This window comes from Pseudophryne corroboree, chromosome 5 (genome assembly GCF_028390025.1).
Source record: "Pseudophryne corroboree isolate aPseCor3 chromosome 5, aPseCor3.hap2, whole genome shotgun sequence".
Lineage (NCBI taxonomy): Eukaryota > Metazoa > Chordata > Amphibia > Anura > Myobatrachidae > Pseudophryne > Pseudophryne corroboree.
Window position 1 is genome coordinate 589618698 of NC_086448.1, and position 23873 is coordinate 589642570.

The window sequence follows — 23873 nt, forward strand, 5'->3', positions numbered from 1 at the left end:
GACCAGCAGCAATTGCCTCCACAAAGTACACAGGGAGCTGAGATGGTGGATTCCAGTGGGGACGAATTGATAATCTGTGAGGAGGGGGATGTACACGGTGATATATCGGAGGATGATGATGAGGTGGACATCTTGCCTCTGTAGAGCCAGTTTGTGCAAGGAGAGATTAATTGCTTCTTTTTTGGTGGGGGTCCAAACCAACCCGTCATTTCAGTCACAGTCGTGTGGCAGACCCTGTCACTGAAATGATGGGTTGGTTAAAGTGTGCATGTCCTGTTTATACAACATAAGGGTGGGTGGGAGGGCCCAAGGACAATTCCATCTTGCACCTCTTTTTTCTTTAATTTTTCTTTGCGTCATGTGCTGTTTGGGGAGGGTTTTTTGGAAGGGACATCCTGCGTGACACTGCAGTGCCACTCCTAGATGGGCCCGGTGTTTGTGTCGGCCACTAGGGTCGCTTATCTTACTCACACAGCTACCTCATTGCGCCTCTTTTTTTCTTTGCGTCATGTGCTGTTTGGGGAGGGTTTTTTGGAAGGGACATCCTGCGTGACACTGCAGTGACACTCCTAGATGGGCCCGGTGTTTGTGTCGGCCACTAGGGTCGCTTATCTTACTCACACAGCTACCTCATTGCGCCTCTTTTTTTCTTTGCGTCATGTGCTGTTTGGGGAGGGTTTTTTGGAAGGGACATCCTGCGTGACACTGCAGTGACACTCCTAGATGGGCCCGGTGTTTGTGTCGGCCACTAGGGTCGCTTATCTTACTCACACAGCTACCTCATTGCGCCTCTTTTTTTCTTTGCGTCATGCGCTGTTTGGGGAGGGTTTTTTGGAAGGGACATCCTGCGTGACACTGCAGTGCCACTCCTAGATGGGCCCGGTGTTTGTGTCGGCCACTAGGGTCGCTTATCTTACTCACACAGCTACCTCATTGCGCCTCTTTTTTTCTTTGCGTCATGTGCTGTTTGGGGAGGGTTTTTTGGAATGGACATCCTGCGTGACACTGCAGTGACACTCCTAGATGGGCCCGGTGTTTGTGTCGGCCACTAGGGTCGCTTATCTTACTCACACAGCTACCTCATTGCGCCTCTTTTTTTCTTTGCGTCATGTGCTGTTTGGGGAGGGTTTTTTGGAAGGGACATCCTGCGTGACACTGCAGTGACACTCCTAGATGGGCCCGGTGTTTGTGTCGGCCACTAGGGTCGCTTAGCTTAGTCATCCAGCGACCTAGGTGCAAATTTTAGGACTAAAAATAATATTGTGAGGTGTGAGGTATTCAGAATAGACTGAAAATGAGTGTAAATTATGGTTTTTGAGGTTAATAATACTTTGGGATCAAAATGACCCCCAAATTCTATGATTTAAGCTGTTTTTTAGTGTTTTTTTGAAAAAAACACCCGAATCCAAAACACACCCGAATCCGACAAAAAAAATTCGGTGAGGTTTTGCCAAAACGCGGTCGAACCCAAAACACGGCCGCGGAACCAAACCCAAAACCAAAACACAAAACCCGAAAAATTTCCGGCGCTCATCTCTACAATATACCTATTCCATACCTTATACCCCAATTTCCATAACTTTGCATTTTTTTTACCCCAAAAATGACATGTCATTATTGGCCAATTAAAAATAATTAAAAAAATCTAAGTGCCTAATTAGCCATTCAGGGGGATGTCCCAGGGGGTGACATTTTTACCTTTTAAAATAGAGATTTTGCACTAAATATCCCCTGCACAGAGATGGTGAAGAGAAATCTACAATAAACCCTATGGAAACTTATCGCCGATTACTTATCACTGCTAATAGGTACCGAATTATCGCATTTGCGATCATTTATTGTGAAAGTGCGTTATCGCGGCTAATAAGATACCACCTTATGAGGGTCATTCAGACCCTGCCGCTAATGCTCGCAGTGCAGTTTGCCGATATCTGCAAACTGTGCATGTGCAGCGGGCACATTGTGGCTGCGTGGCCACACACATTGCGGTCGCATCCCCGATGGATGTGATTGACAGCGGCAGACATTTTCGGGGTGGTGCGAACAGGGGTAGGCCAGGACCGTTTTTGGGGTGGCTGCGCGACGTCACACACAGCCGCTCCAGAGAAAAATGGCCACTAACCGCCTAACAGCGCAGCCAGGTGTCAACCTTAGATCCAATGTGTTCGCAGTTAAAGTCCCAGTGCATTGGCAGGCGGCCTTACACATGCTGAGCGGCTCCCAGCATGTGCCGAGATGAACGGAGATCTGGCTGCGTACATCTCTGAATAACCCCTATGTCTCCCCTTTTCACCCTTACTCTTTTTATTTTCTCCCTTCTTTCTCTCTTGTCTAAGGGGAATTTCCAATTAGCCCCCCAAAAATGTCGGCCGCGAAAAATGAGGGGTTTTCACAAAGGTTTTGTACAATACCGCAGGGTGTTTTTTTTCAACCTAACCAATTATTCCCAGATATTTTCACCTGAAAACTCATAGGATCTAGGATAAATTCCCAGATCTATGTGTTTTTGCAGGAAAAACAATGGGACTGTAAAAGCTGGTTATCAATTATTTTGTTTCACGTGCCTGAGGCTTGCAAAAAAATAGCCTTAATAACAGATGGCATCAGGGGCAATTGAATATTCCCGGGGGACGGGGGGGAGGGGGTTGGTTAATTAGCTGCTGTAAATTATAGCAACTAACTGGATATTGGCCTAGATCAGCGGTTGCCAACCCGTCGCTAGCAAGCGACTGGTAGCTCGCCGCTGGAATCAGAGTAGTTCACGGGCGGAATACAGCTGCCCATCTCACCTGGCATACTGACATTGCACACATGGGGACTCGGGGAGTGGACGGCGTCTATGCGCGGCCGTACGTGGCTGTGCGAGGCTGGGAGCGGCTTTACGTGGCTGTGCGCGGCCGGGAGCGACGTACTCGGGAGATCTGATGGTGCCGATTCCTCCTCCATGTTTGCCCCTAAGCAGCCGCTGCCGCATGGAGTGTGACGGAGCACGCACCCCACGCCATTCGGACCATCCAAATAGGGGTGATAGCGGCATTTAGTGAGGCTTACACTCAGGGTTAGTGCCAGCAGTAATAATATTAAAGTCTTCTGTGTGTGTGACAACTGCAGTCAGCACAATGCAGTGTAATATGATGAATCATAATTTGGCTGTGCCACAACCTCATTGTGCTCCAATAGTATACACCTGCATTGTGCTTATTTTTGCAGCCATCACCACATTTATTTAGAGTTTAAAAAGGTGTTGCAATGGCTACAATAATCAGCACAATGCAGGTGTATACTGATGGAGCGTATTGGAGCATAATTTGACTGTACAGTTTGTTTTGGCACACTGCTGGGGGGCATTATTTGTGTATCTGGCACTGCTGGGGGGCACAATGTGTGTATCTGGCACTGCTGGCGGGGGGGCATTATGTGTGTATCTGGCACTGCGGGGGGGGGCATTATTTGTGTATCTGGCACTGCTGGGGGGCATTATTTGTGTATCTGGCACTACGCAGGGGGGCATTACTGTTGTGAGGACACACCCACTTCCCGAGGTCACACCCACTTCCACTGGAATGCGTGCGCAATGGGGGGCGGAGGTGGCTCTTCCAGAGGTTTTATTTTCCGAAAGTAGCTCACACCCCAATTAAGGTTGGAGACCACTGGCCTAGATCTTTCTCTGTCTCAGCCTTTCTCTTGCTCTCCTCTCCTTTTTTTCCTCTTTCTTCCATTTATCTTCTCTTCCCCTCTGCTTGCTGTTTCCTGTCCCCTGTCCCTCTATTCTCTCTCTTTTTCTCTCAGGTCAACATGTCTAGCATGTTAAAATTAGGTTGTTTATTGTCTACATTAATAAAAAGCAGTATATTTGGTGTTGTAGCTTTCAACAGTTGTCTCCAGTATATAAGTAAGAACTGTGGGAATTATTGTTCTGTGCTGTGGACTTCATACAGTATGTTAACTGCATCTAATTATTTTGTTCTTTTTCTTTTAGATATTGAGCATACTTGATGAGGAAACTGGATTACCTTTGGCAGGAAAACCTGCACTTGAGGCTCTCTTGCGACATTACCACTTCTATGAACATGTGAGCCATATGGCAAAAAACTGCTATCTCGGACGTTATATTTTTGATTTAGATAATTCCACAGTAGCATCTAAAACCATGCAAGATGACATTAATTGTAAGTTCAGTTAATTTTTAATCAACTTTTTTTTTCTTTCCTAACACCTTGTTACATTAGTGACAAAGAGATTTGCAAATGGAGAAATGGTTACTAATTCAAACACGTGAACAGTATAAGCTTTTATGGTGGTAAAATGTATTTTCAACGTGCTAATAACTTCAAATGTAGTGATTTTTCTAAAGGGACATAAAACACAATTACCTAACAAACACATTATGATGAAAGGCTTGTGTGGGCAGTTATAGTGTGTTGTGTTTGTGACTAGTATGCAGCTGCAATGTGATGTTTACAGAGATGCTTTGTGCTTGTACAGACTTTTCTCTGTCTTTGATAACATGCATTACAGCAAAGTTTCCAGATGTTACTCTTGAAATTTGTTATATCAGCTGAGCAATTATGCTGTTTATAGATTGCTCCATGAGAACCTTTATATGATTGCTACCCAATTTTACTTTTCCCTACCAAAACAAAGTAGTTCACTGAACTGGAAAACCATTGCCTCGGAAATTAAATCTTTTTTTAAAGCAATATAATAGGAAAAGTACAGTTAGTGAAAGTTTCAAAAGTGTGTTAGTGACATGAGGTGACCCCATATTACCTGGATATGCCGTAACACTTTCCTATTGGTTCACAGTTGTGATGTTGTCCTTCTTGCCCATTACAAACAGTTGTGACTGGGCTTACACTAATAAGTACACTAAATGCTGTTACTCTCCATGCATTGGATGGAAAGATAGGTTGACTGTAACAGAATCATATAACAAAATAAGTATTATTCAAATGTGATTGGTTGTTTTTTTTACCTTTCTTAAAAAAAAGTATACAGTACAATATGTATCTGGATTTTTCATTGGATTAAAAAGAGGCTCAAGCTACTTTTTGTTTCTTCGATCCTTAGTACCCACCAGCCCTCAATTAACATTGTTAAGGTGCCAACACACTAGGGCGACATTGTACATTTTGGCATGATATTGACTAATCGGGCCGACGTATTGTAAGTGGATGACATTGTGTGTGGCTCACTTACGATTTGAGGTGTGCTTCCGGGGGTCGTAAGTAGGGTTTTCAGAACTTACCCTGCAGTAAGTAAGATCTGTCCCTGTCCCTTCCAATGAGGGGCTGTAACGCAAGATCGCATGCGTTAGCACATCATGATTAGAAGCACTTGGACTCACAATATTGTGAGTCCAGGAGCTGGTTGGGAGTAGAAGGAGTATCGCATGCAATGGAGAGCATGTGATACCTCTTTGGTGTATGGGCACAATTACAGTCACTGTCTATATAACATATGCAGTATAGCCTTACAGTTACAGTAATTCTCTATATAACCAATACATATTGGCTATTAATGATTTGTATAGCTTTTGTTGTGGGTTTTCAGTGAGAAATTAAGCAAATACTGCACACTTGTAATCTGTGGGGATAGCACAACAACATATATTGCTTTCATTGCACTGGTTCCACTCTTATTTCCAAGGTGAGTTATACTGTATTTTCTAGGTCAAGGGTTCTCATCTCTATTTTGCTGGGTCAGTAATTACACCACTTACTTCCACAAACAGAAATTTTTAAAACATGTCCTGTTGGGAATACTTGAGGGTTGACAACCACTGTTCTAGACCATTCCACAACATTTTTACCTTATTCCACAAATGGCTATTAAATGTTGCACTTTCGCTAGCAAAATTTGTATTTATGTATTACTAATAACACCACATATTGTACAGTACATGTACAACAATTAAAGATACCACATGAAGGACTACTGTTAGCATCTTCTCTAATGGAGGAGATATTTAGCAACATTGTAGGTAGAAAGTTGAATGGCAATGGGGCATCGTCCACTGGCATGCCCCTGGGTGTGCCCCTGATATTAAAGATTCATTATTGAAAGAACCTCCTGCTGTGATCATAAAGAAGTAAAGTGATCGTATATGCTTTGTTGTTTTTTTTCCTGCTGATTCTGAATCTAAAGCTGTTGAAAATGTTCCTTCTTCTGGAAAAATTCAAGCTGGAGTCGTTGTGCTCAGTCATCAGCACCGTGGAGGCCAGCGAGTTTTTGACATCCATACAAGTCAAGGATGCTTAACTCCATATTCTAATCTGGAGGGGTCATCACAATCTAGTCCACTTTTCTGTGGGGATCTACATTTTCAATTTCAAACCCTGCCTTTTGACCTTCCATGGCTCCTAGGGTGTTTACAAGTCATAACCTATATGGTTTCTTTGATAAGATGCAAAGGGGTATCCATAGTTCCATATTTGGATGACCTGCACCTTAAGGCTCCTTCAGTGGCCCTTCTGCGCCTACAGACTTGCGGCTGGATTGAGAATTTTTCCAAGTTGAATCTTCTTTCATGTCAGCAGACTGTGTTCTTGGGTCTCCTGTTCAACAGTGTCAGCAGGTCTTTATTCTCTCTCAGAAGGTGTGGGGCATCCAGTCCATGGTAAAGTCTCAGGCATCAATTCTCCAGTGTGCGGTATGCAGCTGCTGGGGAAAATGGTGGCTGCTTTTGAAGCAATTCCATTCTGCAAATTTCATGCTCCAGCTCCAGATTTTACACTGTTTGTCCTGGACAGATAACTTTTCAGGATTTCTCTTCAGACTCATCTGTTGCTACTGTGGTGGCTCCACTCTCCAAAGATGACCCGGGGCTTCTCCTTATCAATTTGGAACTGTTTCTTGTCACAACGGATGCCAGCTTGATGGGGGGGGGGGGGAGCGGTACTCCTGGACCAGCTTTATCGGGGGCTTTGCTCCCCCATGGAGTCCACTGTCCTCATCAACATCCTGAAGTTAAGGACAAACAAGAATGCCCTAGTTCAGTCTGAAAGGCTACATAAACATGGAGGGTGGAACTCTCTGTTGTCAGGCCATGTTGGAGGTGTCCCATATAATTTGTTGGGCAGAGTTCTGGCTACCAGCCATATCGGCCATCTACATTCCCAGGGTAAACACTGTTTATCCTGGGTAGTGGGAACTGCACCAGGAAGTGTTTTTGGAAGTAGTAATCCTGTAGGGCCAGCCTAATATGGATCTCATGGCCTCCAGCTTAAACAAAAGCCTCCTCAGCATGGAGCTTGGTCAAGAGATCCTCAGGCGGTCTTTGTGGATGCCATGACAGCTTCAGGAGTCTTTTGTTTGGGGTATATTTTTCTACCTCTGTCCATGTTACCCAGAGTTCTTCTGTGTGCCCATCAAGAGGCTCTTCCAGTTATTCTAGTAGCTTAAGACTGTCCTTGTTGACTGTGGTATACTCTTCTGTGGAGCATATTGTCTGAGTTCCCTTACCATCTGCCTCTTTGGCCAGGCCTCCTTCATCAGGGGCCCTGTCTGCACCCAGCTTTGCCTCAGCTGGCTTTGATGGCAGTTTTCTTGAGACCCAGATCTTGTATGCTCAGGGGTTCTCCCGGCAGATGGGCGTGAATAAGGCTCGAAAACCAGTTACTTACAGAAATTATGATCGGGTCTGGAAGTAATACATCTCCTGGAGCGAGCATCAGTGTCTCTCAGTGCTGCTTTTCGTTAGTCACATCTTTTTTCCTTTCTTCAAGATCGGCTGACATTAGGCCTTTCTTTCCTTAAGGGCCAAGTTTCATCCCTGTCTATCGTATTCCAGAGGCATTTGGCCACCATCCTAAAGGAGCAGACTTTCCTTCAGGGTATCCTACATATTCAGCCCCCTTATGTCCCACCGGTTCCTTCATGGGATCTAAACTTGGTGTTTGGATCTCTCCAGAAGGCACATTTTGAAACTTTTGAATCTGTGGAGTTGAGGTACCTCAAAACATTAAAAGTTTTGTTTTTTCTAGCCATTACATGTCAGGCATGTTTCTGAATTGGCTGACCTGTCCTGAAAATCTCCCCTGGTTATCTTTCTTTTAGATCAGGTGGTTTTGTGGACCAGACCTTTTCTACCTAAGATAGTGTCTAAGAGCCTAATTTATACCTGATAGCACCTGTGCCAATTTGCGGAGGTTTATGAACGGATAGTTGCCACTCAGCCAGAGTGAAAATCCGCCCCGTGCAAGTCTGCGTACGCCGGACGAAAAGCTTTGAAATGGCGGTCAGCTGCAAATCTGTTCGCAACTTACTCACCATCTAATGGTTTTTCCAGTCTGTGCATAGCCCAGAACTTACTCCTACAGTGCGAAAAAAACAGGCTGATCGGAGTGGATGTCTCAAAGTTCTTGGGAACACCTGTGTTTTTCCTGACACTTCCAGAACACGGCCACCCCCAAAGTTCGCTTCCTGTCAATCAATCTGCGTATGCCTAGCGATCAAAAAAGACGCAGGATTTTTTTATCACTATTTGGCTTCACGCAGGTGCATTACGATCCATACACATGCGCAGTCATTCGATAATCGTCCGCTTTACGATTTTGCACAACAGTTTTTCTGGGGCTTTCTTTCTCAACTAACTCTACCTCTTTAAAGGTGTTTGATGTGGTCCATGCTCTACGTATCTACCTGGACCATACATCTTCTGTTCGATGTGCAGATTCCTTGTAGGTGTCTGTGGATGCCCCCAAGCATGGATGGCCTGCTTCCAAGAGTACCATTGCTAAGTGGTTACTGCTACTATTCACCAGGCCTATTTGTCCTTGGCTGTGCCTGTTTTGCCTTCTGCATTCCCTCGTATGGCGAGTGACTTCAAGCAAGGTGCCTCGCTTTGCCAGGCACAGGTTACCATTCTAAATTGCAGTTTACGTGGATGGTAAAGTATGAAAAAGTCCTAAAAACTGAAAAATAAAATTACAAAAAAATAATGTTGACCATTTGAACCTATTGCTTGTTGACCTTTTAACTGTCGATCTATCCTCTGGAAAGCCTATTAAACATGACAGGGACCATTTCTGTGTAAATGTTAATTTATTTAATCTAACTTTTAGGCTCTGAAGATTCCCTTTACATTTGGAACAGCACAACTAGTGTTTCCAGCACATCTGGTTCTGAATCAACATTAAGTACAATAGTAAGTAGCATTTAGTTTATCAGCTTCTTATAGAGATAGTATTTACTTACTGTTTCAAAATAATGTAATGCTTTTTATGTCATATTAAAATTAAGTATTAAACTGCCTTGAAACATATTGTCTTGTGTGAGTTCAAGTTGTGTTTTGTTTTTGTTTTTTTATTACATTTTGTTACATATAGATCATTTTTTGGGGGATAAAAACTCGAAAACCTCAATTTTTTATATTCTAGAACTCCACTTCCACATGTAGTTTGTCAGTACAAATGCATTCAGATGCCCATGGTGTTCGGATCTCTACTTTTGTGATACTTCATAGTGACAGGGTTGTGTGAACTGTTTTCATATTTTTTAAATCATAGTTCAGGACCCTAGTTAAGTAGATGGGAATTTGAGGTTTTAAAGTATGTAGGTCAGCATTTTAAATAAGCCATTGTTAAACAGGATATTTTTCTAGCCATAATTGCACATCCTTATCAGAGTGCCACTGAATATAAGCAGACCTCAGACTGTAGACTGTTCTACTTCATGTTTAACACAAATTCACTAATAAGGCATTACAGCATGACAGCAATAATTCAACTCGCGTCACACCAATGTTCATGCAAATTTTATTAAATAGTTAATTGATTATATGTTACCTACCTAAAAATATATGTTTATATTAGTTTGTATAGCATTTAAAGTATAACATAGCTTCTTGATGAATATTGAACAAATTACTGTTTGTATTTGTTTACCAATACGTTAGTAGTTAATGGAGCAGACAGACATTAATTCTCAGTATCTAGTGCTCTAACTGGTGCTTTCACTTTATATTGTTTTTCATTTAAGTACAGTGAAAGTACAACACAGTGTGAATTACTTAAGTCGACCCTAAAATAGTTATCATTCAATCACTATGAACCAAGTTTCCTCTATAGGCATAACCCTGTGGGCAAATACCAGACTGTTAAAAAAAATTAGAACAACATTTATTGTGCGGATATTTTTGGCTAATATTCAGTGAGTTTAGACTACGTAGGCCACATATTCACAGTGTAATTAAGCTGCTTTCACCATATGACTCTCAAGACATGCGATCCTCAGTTATTGTACAGATAATACCTTTTTTCATTGTACGGTATTCATCATCTGGTGAACACAGCATAAGTAGACTGCAGTAGGAAATTTCATCTATTTGCTTTTAAAGATTCACAGTATGCAGTTACCATGACAACCAAAAACACATGGCATGCTCTAGTAAGCAAAATGGGGATTCGGTCAGTATTCCGGCAGTAAGGATACCGATGCCGGAATCCCGACACTATTCGGAATGCTGACACTGGCGTCCTGAATAGGGTCTCCAGCCCAGCTCCAGAATCCCGACAGCCGGGATCTCGAACGACAAGACACAGCCAGACAGGTTAGCTGGGGTAAGGGGGTCACACGTTAGGTTTAGGCTGCAGCGTAAGGGTTAGGGTTAGCCTGCACCTTGGGGCGGTTAGGTTTAGGCTGCGGGGAGGTTTTATGCATCCCCCTATTCGATGTAACGTGCAGAGAGATTTACATTTGGGTGGGGTGTGTTCAATCTAAATTGCTGTGTAGAAATTAAGCAGCCAGTATTTACCCTGCACAGAAACAATATAGCCCACCCAAATCTAACTCTCTCCGCACATGTTACATCTGCCCCACTTGCAGTGCAACATGGTTTTGCCTAAATGCTAACTTTTTTGGTTTGCTATCAAACCTGAATAGCCCCCTATGTAATGTTTGCCACAGCTCCATGTTCACAAAAGTGCACAGCTGACTGTTAAGAAAAAAATTCCAAAAATGTCTGCATGGGTTTTCTCATTTAATAAATAAGGATTACCATATGTGTAAAACCAGATAAGTTCCATACTAAGGTTCTGTATGTTTTGTTCACAAAGAAATAATATAAAAAATATGGCTCACGGAGTCCTCTTTGTTGACAATTTATGCAACAAAGGAAAAAGTTCTACAAAAACGACTGTAGTGCTTGAAGGGGTGTAATTTCACTTGAAAATGTGCTTAGAGATTTTATTTTATTTCTTACATAATGATGGTTATTCCCCACTTTTTGTTATCAGTCTGACATTTTCCACAGTGAGACAGAATTACAGCATGCTGATGACTTTGAGCATGGTGCAACTTTGTCAGATTACCATTGAACACTCAGTCAGACATGAAGTCAGATTGCTCTGCGTGTTGCATGCGATAACTGACCACATAGGAGTTATGAAACAAGTAAGCTAAATGGAGGTTTGTTAATATAGCGAAGAGGTGGCCAGACTTTTGGTGTTAGTGATCTACTGTGAAAGCTGAAAAGATTTTGTGATCTACCAGGGTGGCACATTTGCACACAAAACAAGAGCATGACCTCACTGCACTGTAGGGACTGTCTCGTACAAAATCACACATTGCTTCCACAGAAAAAATACTCAAACTCACTGCCCCACACAGGAAAAACACATTGCCTCCACAAGAACAAAATCAAAACTAACTGCTCCCACAGGAAAAAAAATCAAAACACATTGCCCCCATAGTAAAAAAACACATTGCCCCCACACAAAAAAAGACATTGCACCCACAGGAAGCCCTCTCCCCACAATAAAGACTGACCTGTCAGGAGATCCCATTTCTTTTTTGTCCTTCCCCCTGTGCAGAATCCCCCTCCCTGTGCAAAATTCCTCACCTGTGCAGAATCCCCCCATGCAGAATCCACACATCCCCCTGTGCAGTGGACCTTGCCCAGAGAACAGAACTTATCTAACAAGTTTTCAAACATGCTGGGTGGAATGCTAGCTTCTGGCTGCCCACCTTGAAGTAAAATGTTGTAGAGAGCAATGACTTGTGGTGAAGGTAGGCTGAGGGATGCAGAGAGTTTTGACTATAAAAATGATTAGAATAATGAAATATATTTATTACTTATAAATAATCATGTTTGTATTATTCTAATCACTTTTATAGTCAAAACTCAACATTTTGATAGTTCTCCGCTGGAAATACAGAGACTGTCATAGAAGACCAAAGGGGAGGCAACTATGAGCTCAGCCTCTCCTAGTTTGTGTTATGTAATATACTGTAGGTCATTCAGAATCAATTCTGAGTTCAGTATGTGGTGAAATTACAAGATGATTGTAATGTGCTAAATAATATCAATAAAAAAATAGAAAAATGTTTAAGATTTTAAATATATGAGACCGGAATTACAAAGCGGTGGCGTAGGCTTCGACCTGGAAATTCAAAGTGACAATAATAAGTGTAAAACGCAGTTCTTTGCTGTTTTGAATTTCCAGGTCATACTGTACTCCCCAAAAAGCAGCAACTCTCAGATGTTGCTGCTGCTTTAAAAATCTAACCCCTGATGTTAATAGTAAATAGTACATTTCTGAGTTCTTTTTCTCTTTTGTGACTTTTCACATTCCTTTATTAATTTGCATATCTCATATTTGCCATCACTTTTTAGTAGAAGATGCCCTTTATTGCCTTAAAGCAATATGTACATCTTTAACGCAGTATGTACATTCTGCTGTGCCTTTTAGCTTTTCCATTAACAGCAGCATTGTGTGAAAATTGCCTAAGGTACAGTTCATTGTAGAAGAGATTGACAAATATTGTTGGTTTGAAAAATCAATCTGTTTGCTTTCAACAAGACTTTGTATAAATTCTAGCTGGTCTACAAGTTGCTCGAATTTTATAGACTAGAGCTGCACATTTTAAGAGTCAAGAAAACTTAATGTGAGTAAAATGCCATTAATATCAGTAAATGCATACATTAAATGTGACATGACTTTGCAAAAGATAAATGTATCTTTATATATTCTGTTCTATAGTTATTGGGGGGGGGGGTTGCAACGCATACAGTAATCACTCTTTGATTTTATAACTTACAAACACAGGCATTGTTAAATGTTTAGACAAAAATGGGACTTTAGTCTAGGAAATTTTTCTGTGATGTAAATAATCATTTCCATCTAATGCCTTTGATTTTCATTACCTTAGTTTAATGCTTGCTGCTGGTTATATTCTAATTAATATAAAATGAAGAAAACGCTTGTCAAAGTGTGTGCGCGCATTTGTGTAGGCAGAGCCGTAACTAGACATTTTGGGGCCCCCCTCATACTTTAAAAACTGACATGTGCCGAATGTGCATGACCCAAAAAGGGGTTTGGTCTCATGGGGAAGGGGCATGGCCATGAAATATTACCCCAATTCAAATTGCACTACACAGTAGTGCAACCTTATTTACGTTACATCACACAGTAGTGCCCCTTATTCATGTTACGTCACACAGTAGTGCCCTTATTCACGTAATGCCACACAGTAGTGCCCCTTATTCACATTACATCACACAGTAGTATCACCTATTTTACGTCACAGTAGTGCCCCTTATACATATTACTTCACACAGTAGAGTCCCTTATACAAGTTACATCACACAATAGAGCCCCTGATTCACGCTACACCACATAGTAGTGCCCCTTAGTCAATTTGTCTCACAACAGAGCACCTTAATCACGTTATGTCACACAGCAGAGCCCCTTATTCATGTTATGTCACACAGTAGTACCCTTATACACAATACATCTCTCAGTAGAGCCCCTTTTCCATGTTATGCCACAAATGAGTAATACTCCTTATACTGTACAAATAATGCTGCATAGTAGTAGTGCCCCTTATATACATAATGCCACACAGTAGTCGTGCCCCTTATATTCATAATGGCACACATTAGTAATACCTTTATACACACTATGCCATATCTGCACTGCTGAAGCCATTAGTGTTGTTCTCTGTCCCGCTCACACTCCTCCAGTCCATGTGCCTCAGCGTTCAACCACTGCTCAGCCCACAGCCTATGGCCCACTACCCTGCTGCTGTCTTTGGTCAAGGAATCTCACTGGGGGTGGAGCTTCAGAAGCAGCTGGTCACACCCCAAGTGACACCCAGCAATTAGAGATTGTGGTGGCAGTCGTTCCGCCCCAGGGCAGCCTGCGCTCTGTACGATGGCACCAGCTGCACCACTCTCATTATGGCCCTGTGTGTAGGTCTGCCTGTTTACTATAAACATTATTGCATATCTAATAGGGTTTGCAATTATATGCTTAATGCTTAAAAGGAATGTCTGTGTGTACAAGATTTTAAATGGCATGAATACAATTGTGTTCAGAGGTGAAACATAAATAGTTACTTTAGCATTAAAATCATGTTTTGTTTTCCCAGATTTCCAATGGATCTTACTCTGCAAACAGCTCAGAATACCTGGTTCCAGTCTCTGCTTCTCCTGTCTCTGAAAATGTATCTGACCAAAGACTGGATCAAGGTACATTTAAAATAAATCTTTGGTTTTCAACTCCAGTGCTCAGTTACCCAGATAACAGGTCATGTTTTAATAATTTCTCGAACCCCTTCACCGCTGAGTGTTTTTTCACACTTGTGCTGGGGTAATTTTTTTCACACTGACGCTAGTCACATTTCAGCTTCAATATCACTTTTTTTTTTTTATATCTTGTTCCCACATAAGTTATAGCTTGGCTTTCTAAAATACGTATTTTTAGAAAATAGCATAGTCTATTTATCAGTCTAACACATTAAAAAAAAAAATAACCCAATTGGACAAAAAAGTCAATTTTTTAATTAAAATTTCAAGTAAGGGAACCAAAAGCAAACATGATTTTGTATTGTCTTATAAGCACCACAAAGAAATACTGTGTGGTTTTTCTTCCATCAATAATCCACCTTTACATAATAGTAGGATAGTAGGATTCACTGGAGTCGATTAAATTGTTTTGGCCGTCTAAAAATCCTGTCTAAATGGGACGTTTAGATGCCCAAACAATTGTTACAATTCAGTTGATGTTTGGGCGCTCATGCACATTAGGGTTTAGCAGCGTAAAATGGCTTAACCCATCTAAAGTCCTGCTTTGGCCGTCCAAATTCACGACTTGACACGTTTCTTCTCGTACCTCAGCAAGGAAGAAAGAAGATATGTCAGCCCCACCACCACTTGGCATCTAAATAGTAGTCTAAATTGCTTGGTTTTGCACCCCCTAGTGGTAGCCTTGGGGTAAAACAATGAAATCGGCCCCTATGTGTAGGTTTTGACAAAAGAAACATGCACTAGAAAGGAAATTGCTTTTTTTTTCACATTTTCTTTCTTGATTTAAACATGATCACATTATCTTACTTTTTCTCAATAAAATATTATACAAATATTGAAATCTTGACCGTTATGAAAGTTCCATTTAACACAAAATATAAACTACTATTTAACATAATTTAAATACTAACCTCAATTATTTATCTTTTATACATCCAATGGATTATTCCTTCCTGCTGCAATACATATATTAGTTAAATAATGGTAATAGCTATTGATAGGTCCAGACACACCCAGCTTAAATGTGAGTTCTTAAGTTTTTCAGAATAGTAATGACATCTTTACCGCAATGATGACAGAAAAAACACACAGTGGTCTTCAGGATATTCTATCTTTACTGGATTGACCCTTTTATAACCGCTTCAATTAGCATGAACACAAAGAAATCATAGCTAAGCTATGCTCCACATTAACATACAGTATGAATATACACTTCACTTAGTAGTAACTTTAAATATAACATATATACAATCTATTGTCGCTGGAGGCCAGCATTGCCCTACTTAAACCTACTTAATACTACTTTTATTAATAATAATAAAACATAATAATCTCTTATCAGTAGGCCCTGACAGTTTGACAGATCCAGAATAACAAATTGGGTCAAGTGCCTGGCAGAATCCGACAATCCTCACCTCCTTAATTTTTTCCCAGCATCTACATGTACATTTAATTGCTACATAGTTCTATACTGTTATCAGTTAGACTTCTCAAATATAGACTTGTTCATAGTACTCGTGTCAATTATAAATGAACACAGCTTTGTTACTGAAATAATTCTTTGCTGGAAAATTCCCCCATCTTGCTGAGACATTCTGCTAATTAATGAAACCAAACATGGCTATCATTGAAACAATATGGTTGCTTAAAAACCTGATTTGTCACTATCCATGACTTTATGTAATATGGTAGCCATACTAATGAATTCAATACTATCAGGTAAAGAAAAATGGCTATCTAGTGCTAGCCTCTTTTTTCATCTTTGCACCAGCACTCACAAGAGATGCACCTCCTTAAGCAGGTGTATCTGCCTCTGGGTCTTCTTCAGTTACGTGTGTGAACTCTTACTGTACTTGTGTACAATTATATTAATATAAATATAAAATTGGGTGCAATAATTATATATAAATATGCTGATCACTCTATTTGATAGTGCAGCTCCCAAAAAGTGTGTTCAGGGATATTTAGGTAACAAATACAATGGTTTCAACAGATGGTTCTTCTGATGAATCTGTTACAACGTTTATTATTGGAGTCGAGTGGACCTGTGCTGAACCATTGATATCTGGGCCACACTATTTCTTGTAGCTTGAGCCGCGTTCTCTCTCCCCTTACAAGTTAAAGTATCCACTTCTTCCTTTATTGCCACATTGAACATTGAATGAGTCAGCTGGACTGTATACACAAAGTGGGGAGCACTATTAAGTGGTGGTGAGGTCGATCATAGCGTGCGCTTAGTGATTCAGTGTCATACACATTTATTTAACAAGTGCAATTGAAAGAACTGCTTATTTCTACTCTACTTCGACTTTATTACAGCAGCTGCAGCATAATCGGAGCACTTAAAAGTGGACTATTTACATGGTACATGGGTACACATTGTTTTACTTGCGTAATTTATATGTTATAAACTGTTTTTATGATTCAAATTGTATTGGAATCTTTACCTGTAACTGCACTCCCTTTATGTTTGATTTTATTATCTTACTGTACTTGGCCTGTATTTCCCACCCCTTCCGTCCAATTCAGTTTCAGCAGGTGTAAAGACTTCTAAGTATACTATACAACTAAATCTGCAAGCAGACATACCTGTATGCACAGTATGAAAATGCAAATTTTACATGGTAAAGATTTCAGATAAAGTGAAAAGCATATAGAAAGTATATGAACTCCATTCCAGAGTAAATAAATAGTGGCTTTATGGCACTAAGTTTTCTGGACAACTATAAGATATCACGTAAAGAAATATTAGGAAAAGCACACTGTTCCATTTGGTGGACACTTTTTGTGATTATTTTGAAAATTCCACATTACATTGATTAAGTATTGCTGCTGTGTATTATGTTTTTGGATAACAATGGAGTTCTAGGTCCTTTTCCTTTTCATATTAATCACTTGGTTTGTGCTGTTTAGCATTTTGATTTTGGTGAAAGAGCAAGGATTGTTCAAAATACATACATACTGTACTTTGTGATAGGTTCCTCATTTTAAGGATGTTTAACAGCTTGCATTGAGTTTACATCACAAACAAATCAGCTGTCATGACCCATATGAGTCAATCTAGGTTTCCTACTTGGACAGTCACTCAGGTTTTTTTAATCTTGGATAAATAAGAATTCAGTGTATAGTCCATCTCCCTGTAAATATACAATTTACTTCAGTTTGTTGCGGAACTGGGGCCACTTGGGAATTTTTTTCTTGTATATGATGAACCTGTTCAAAGATAAGCATAATGGATGCTTTATTTTTTGTTGATACTCCAGTACATAAATATCCTGGAGTTTTCCTTCTGTTATCATCCTCAAAATGTAAACAAGCATTCTATAAAGCTGGCTTCTCTATCTTGGCAGCATGCATAGTGGGACATAAAAAAAAATATATATATATCCTCCCTCATTACTGACAAACTGGACTGACCACCTTTTGGTTTCTTAAAGAAAGACCAACTCAGCCCTCTTTCTTACACATGCTGATCTTTAGATCCAAATTTATATGGCTTCTATAAAAATTTGCTTGTCCTTACCCTGTCCGCATTATATGGGCCAGATGTTCTAAGCCTTGAAAAGTGATACATTTCACAGTGATAAAGTGCTAGCTAACCAGCTCCTGTCATTTTTCAAACCCAGCCTGTGACATGGCAGTTAGGAGCTGATTGACTGGCACGTTATCACTGTGAAATGTATCACTTTTCAAGGCTTAGTACATCTCCGCATTTGACTTAAAAAACAAAACAAAAAAAACAAAAACGTTTTAAATGTAGTGCACCCTGATTCCTTTTGTTTATTTAAAAATATTGTCTCCCCCACCACCACCACCTATTTTATTTCATTATACGTTGGAAGTGTTTGGTCATTGTTGACAGTAACTAAAAATAGTTTTACAGTTATAGAATGAATATCTAGTTTTAGGTCTGATGTATATAGAATAAACTGTTAATAAATAATAATGATGTTATAGAGCAAAAAGAGTAGGCCTATGTAATTGTACTTGAATTTCATTTATTGTACTTAACAAAACAAAACAAAACAGAGTTTGAACATCAAACCGTAAAATCTAAAATCAAGTGCTACTCACAAGGAAAAAGACCATTTCTTTCAATTGGGGTATCCAGCAAGTATTGAAATGAATGTGAGATGCTTTGCTCAAAAATAAATACTCAAAAAACATTGAGAAATCACCTTGGGAAACAGAATACAACAATACTGGGATTTGTATCCTTAATAGACATTAGGGTTCATTCAATTACAGTAGGTGTGAGATTGCACAAGGCAAACTTGCTTAGTTAATCTCGCACATTTCACCTTCATGTGTGCACCTAAGATTGGCACAGTTCAGTTATAAACACCAATTTGGACTATCTGCAACGAGGTTCTGCACATTTTCTACAGTTAGGAGATAATGTTGCAATTATTTATTGTTGAAGCAGTTGCATCCCATCTTCATGAGCATACATGGGGGCTTATGTAATCGCAAACGAGCTGCACACTCTGTGGAAATTCCGGAGAGTCTGCCTGTATTCTTAAAGCGCCAATCATTTAAAAGGCAAAACCAACCTGGTTTGCATATGAAATGATTGTGCTTTAAAAATACAGGCAGACTCTCCGGAACTTCCACAGAATGTGCAGCTCACAGGGTGTTATATAAGCCCCGTGGACACTGACTCCATATTTGTTTTTAATTAGAAAGCATCATTATGATCAGAAACGGGATATGGTCATTAGGTCGACCACTATTGGTCGACATGTATTAGGTCAATATGGTCATTAGGTTGACATGAACAAGGTCGACATGGAAAGAGGTCGACATGAGTTTTTTAAATTTTTATTTTTTTATCTTTTTCATACTTTACAATCCACGTGGACTACGATTGGGAATAGTAACCTGTGCCGAGCGCAGCTGTAGCTGAGCGAGTCACCTTCGCGAGCCATGCGAGGGAACATGGTGCACTAATTGGGGTTCCCCGTCACTTTCAGAAGAAAACGACACCAAAAAAAGTTTAAAAAAACTTATGTCGACCTTTCCCATGTCGACCTTGTTCATGTCGACCTAGTGACCATGTCGACCTAATGCATGTTGACCAATAATGTTCGACCTAATGACCCATACCCGTCAGAAAATACATTCATATTGCAGTATTTTGACATGGAAGTTATTAGGCTTTATCCTTGTTAATGTAATGCCTTTTCCCTGCAGGACAAAGCAATAAAGCCAGGACAGCATCGCTGAGCTCAGAAGAGATTTGCGTTTCTGTGAGCATGCCTGATCAGTGTTCCTTAGTGACACCATCCCTCTTGTCCGCTGTATGTGGCTTGTTGGAGAATCTGCTTGTAATAAACCCAGATGGAACTGTAAACGCATTGTCAACGAACCATTTGCTGACAGATCTGGCCAGGTACAGTCAAGTACTGTAGCTCATGTCCCAATTTAAGGAACTAATATTGTTCAAATATGTTTCAAATGTATGCTTTTAAGTTGTAGATTTAACACATCACTAGGCCACATACATGCGGTGTGGTTCACAAATCCCATTTCTTTTTGGCATGGGCTCTGTGGGGTATATTCAATTAAAGTCGGATCCATTCCAACATGTATTTGTCGGAATGGATACGACAACCCCTATTCTATCTCATCTTAATTCGACTTTTTCAAGTCGAATTGAGATGGGACGCAGAGGAGGAGAAGGGGGGCGAGCCACGGGGGACAGCCGGCGGGCATGCAGGAGAGATCAGCGCTACAGTAGCGCTGCAGCAGGATGTCACTCAGCCGCCCGACCTCAAGGCAGTGTCCACCCGGCTCCAGCAAGCATGCTGGAGCCGGGTAGAAGCTGCCATGAGGTCGGGCGGCTGAGTGACATCCAGCTGCAGGGCTACTGTTGCACTGAACTCCTCTGGCTGTCCGCGGCAGTCCCCCGTCTCCCTGCGGCTCACCCCCCTCTCCTCCTCAGGGTCCGCATCTCAGTCCGACATCTTTTGATGTCGGACTGAAATGGTCGAAAAGGGGGCCAAAACCGTTTTCGACACAAGCACGTGGATCGGCAGCTATTCCGCCGATCCACATGCTTTTCGACAAGTCGAATGCCTCGACTTATCGAAAAGCATTGAATAGGTCGAATCACGTTTCGACCTTAAAAAGTCGAAAACTGACGTCTTTTCGACAGACGGCAGTTTTCGACACCAGTTGAATATACCCCTCTGTCTCCTACTTACAAGTAGAAATATGCAGGTGTTTCAGAGGCAGCATGAATCTAATGGTAACTAGAATTTTTTGCAGGAACACATAAATCCATAAATGTACTGCTGAAAGAAACATATCTTTTCCATGATTTTGAGAGCATAATCTCGAATTGTTTTTTTTTTTTTTTTTATGAATTTCACTTTTATTATTCATGCTATTATTGTTTAATGCGAAATCTATCTGAAAGCACAAATGTGCATATGTCAATATGTTTTTATTGCGTGGCAAAGAGTTGAATAATATATAGCCAACTGGAATGATGGAGCCCAGGGCAGCTATTCTTGAATATTTTAGTGTATCCTTGCTGCATCTGCTCTGTAATGTAATCTGACCGTGTTAAAAAAAAAAAAAAAAAGTGTTAAAAAAAAAAAAAAAAAAGCTGCTGATTTTCCTTTGTGTCTTCTCATTTCTAGTCTCATAAAGCCAGCTGTGCTAGAAAGATGCTTTTCTGATCTCAAGACTTCACTCACGCCTGAAGGTCGTGCAGGAAATCTAAAGTCACAGGTTCGCTTTCCTTCCTGCTCAATGTTAAATGCTATGTTATTGTGCAAGGTGGAATTGGTTGTTGCTCATTCTTTCCTCTTATACTGTAGGTGTCCTTGCTAATGTGCAAATACATTTTTGTTCATAACCCTTTCACTGTACTGCATTTTAAATACCTGTTTATTAAACTGCGATGTTCAGCAACTAAGGACATTATAGGCTAAAATAGGTAAACTTACCATCTTTTCTGTATTTATTTTATTGAAGCGCTAAACTTGCTTCAATCCGGTAGTTCAAATAAGGAAAATATATAAAAAAAAAAGATTTACCTATTTAAAGTCAATTCCTATCGAACACTGACACAGATTTTTTTTTTTCCTTAGTATCCATGCTAAGGTCCTAATTCTGAGTTAATCGCAGCAGCAAATTTGTTAGCAGTTGGGCAAAGCCATGTGCACTGCAGGTATAGCAGATATAACATTTGCAGAGAGAGTTAGATTTGGGTGGGTTATATTGTTTCTGTGCAGGGTAAATACTGGCTGCTTTATTTTTACACTGCAATTTAGATTTCAGTTTGAACACACCACACCCAAATCTAACTCTCTCTGCACATGTTATATCTGCCCCCCTGCAGTGCACATGGTTTTGCCCAACTGCTAACAAATTTGCTGCTGCGATGAATTGTGTGTGTTTCCTCAGCTAGCCATATACAGTACATGGTGATTTTGGTGGCAAATTAGAATAAAGTAGTCTGAAAGTACCGAGCCTCCTTTAACCACCAATAAATTTTTTTATATGTACAGATTTTAACTGTGAAATTTAGTTGTCCGTCAAACCACAACATTTGAAAGACCACACCATTGGGCTTAGATCTCATTGCTTGAGCTATCCTTTGGGCACCCATATATGTGACCAAATTGCATGCCGATCTATTAATTTAGTGTTGCAGATTTTAACTATTTAGTCATTTGTCAAAGTTAAGTACTGTTAACTTGATTCTGAATGAAGTGGAATATTTCCTTAACCTGAAAAGCTTTTTAAATTAACTCCTGACATCTTGAAACTTAAAAAGGCCTAACCCAGCACCCTTTTTAGTTAGCATATTAAAAAGATCACTGCGACAGCACTGTATGCTAGAATTTGTATTATTGTTACACCATTTTATTTATCACTCCGTCTTGTATACGTGCGTTGCGTTACATATCTGTCTGGTTTTATTATATAGGTGCTAGCTTTGCTTCAGTACCTGTCTTCATTGTCCAGATTTCTGCAGTCATGCTTGCTAGTAAATACTAGCTTATTGATTGAACAGGAACTAATCAGGCAACTTCTGGCAACGTTATCTTCACTGCTCTTTATACACCATAAAAAAACATCAGGTATGTGATGTCTACTTACTTCACTTTTTTTGTTTGCCAACCAATAATAAATACAAGTAACAAAACAAAAATACATGTGTTTGGAAAGTTAAACCCAAGAAATAAGCACATATGCAGCAGATGACTTAGATGTTTAACGTAAATCCGTGCTTTAGTGCATTTTAATATTAATCATTAAAATTCTATGGAAAATATAATGCGCATTTCACTGTGACTGCATTATTATTTGAATATATTATACATCTCTTTAATTCAGGCTCTTTTTAACTATTGACTGTAAATCATCATTTAAGTTATTGTTGCAGTGGTGGTTTATTTATAAGGGGACTGAATATATATTTTGGTAGCTTGAAAACATCACAAACAAGGCTTAAAGTGGACCCAGAATTCATCTCTAATGATAAAAGTCTAAGCTGAATGCAGCTCGTTAGTATGCTTTTAGATGACTCACTCATTTTGCTCTCTGTATCAGTACACAGTCTGATGCCTAACCCTTTCTGTCCAATTTATATTTTGCAACCACCAGCTTATTTCACATTACAGTTCATTACATTTTGTTACACTTTTTTGTTCCTATCTTATTTACATGGCATATGTTTTGTGTCCTGAATGCTATGTTTTCTATATATAAAGTGTAATTGACTTATTTTATCTTGAGTGTTGATTGTGCCCTTTCCAGCATTTATCAAGTAAATTAGACATTATGCCCACAGGTTTTATGCTTTTTGATTCCTTTCTGTTTTAAATTATTAGGCATTAAAACTCACTGCAGAGTTCTATCAAAGTCTATGCATTCATACAGTACATATGATAAATTCACAGGATAGGATCATTAACAATGCTGATGTTTATTTTGAAATATAGTAAGCCATTTTGTAGCTAAAATAAAGAAGCATTGACCAATGGGGTCATTGAAATATACTGTAAGTGAATGCTACCAGGGGCAAACGCAGGATTCCTAGACTGGTTTCTCTCCTATATGTACCACACACACTTGCTTAATAAGGGAATGGACTGCAGCATGGTGATGTTGATGGGGGTTAGGTCCCGGGCCGGGCACTTTACATCATTAGTATGTAGCAATTTGTGGGTGTGTGCGGAGGGGGTGGAGCCAATATGACACAATTCTATGAGAATCACCACATGTTAGCCCTGCCGTTTTTCGACACGCCCCAAATCATAGCATACCACTGCAAGGGGGCGGGGCTACGATCATGGTCCATGGGGCCACTCAAAACGATTTGGTT

General features: G+C 40.2%; 1 protein-coding gene across 3 annotated transcripts in view; it reads left to right on the forward strand.

The window, feature by feature from the left end:
- The window catches only part of RTTN (rotatin), a 660131-nt gene that overhangs the window by 495675 nt on the left and 140583 nt on the right, over window positions 1–23873 (forward strand). For all 3 annotated transcript variants that reach the window (XM_063923387.1, XM_063923386.1, XM_063923388.1), the window contains exons 34-39: window positions 3980–4169; window positions 9066–9148; window positions 14374–14473; window positions 19724–19922; window positions 21178–21268; window positions 22473–22626. In XM_063923387.1, the coding sequence (XP_063779457.1) occupies window positions 3980–4169; window positions 9066–9148; window positions 14374–14473; window positions 19724–19922; window positions 21178–21268; window positions 22473–22626 (817 nt within the window). The remainder of the gene's footprint in view (window positions 1–3979; window positions 4170–9065; window positions 9149–14373; window positions 14474–19723; window positions 19923–21177; window positions 21269–22472; window positions 22627–23873) is intronic.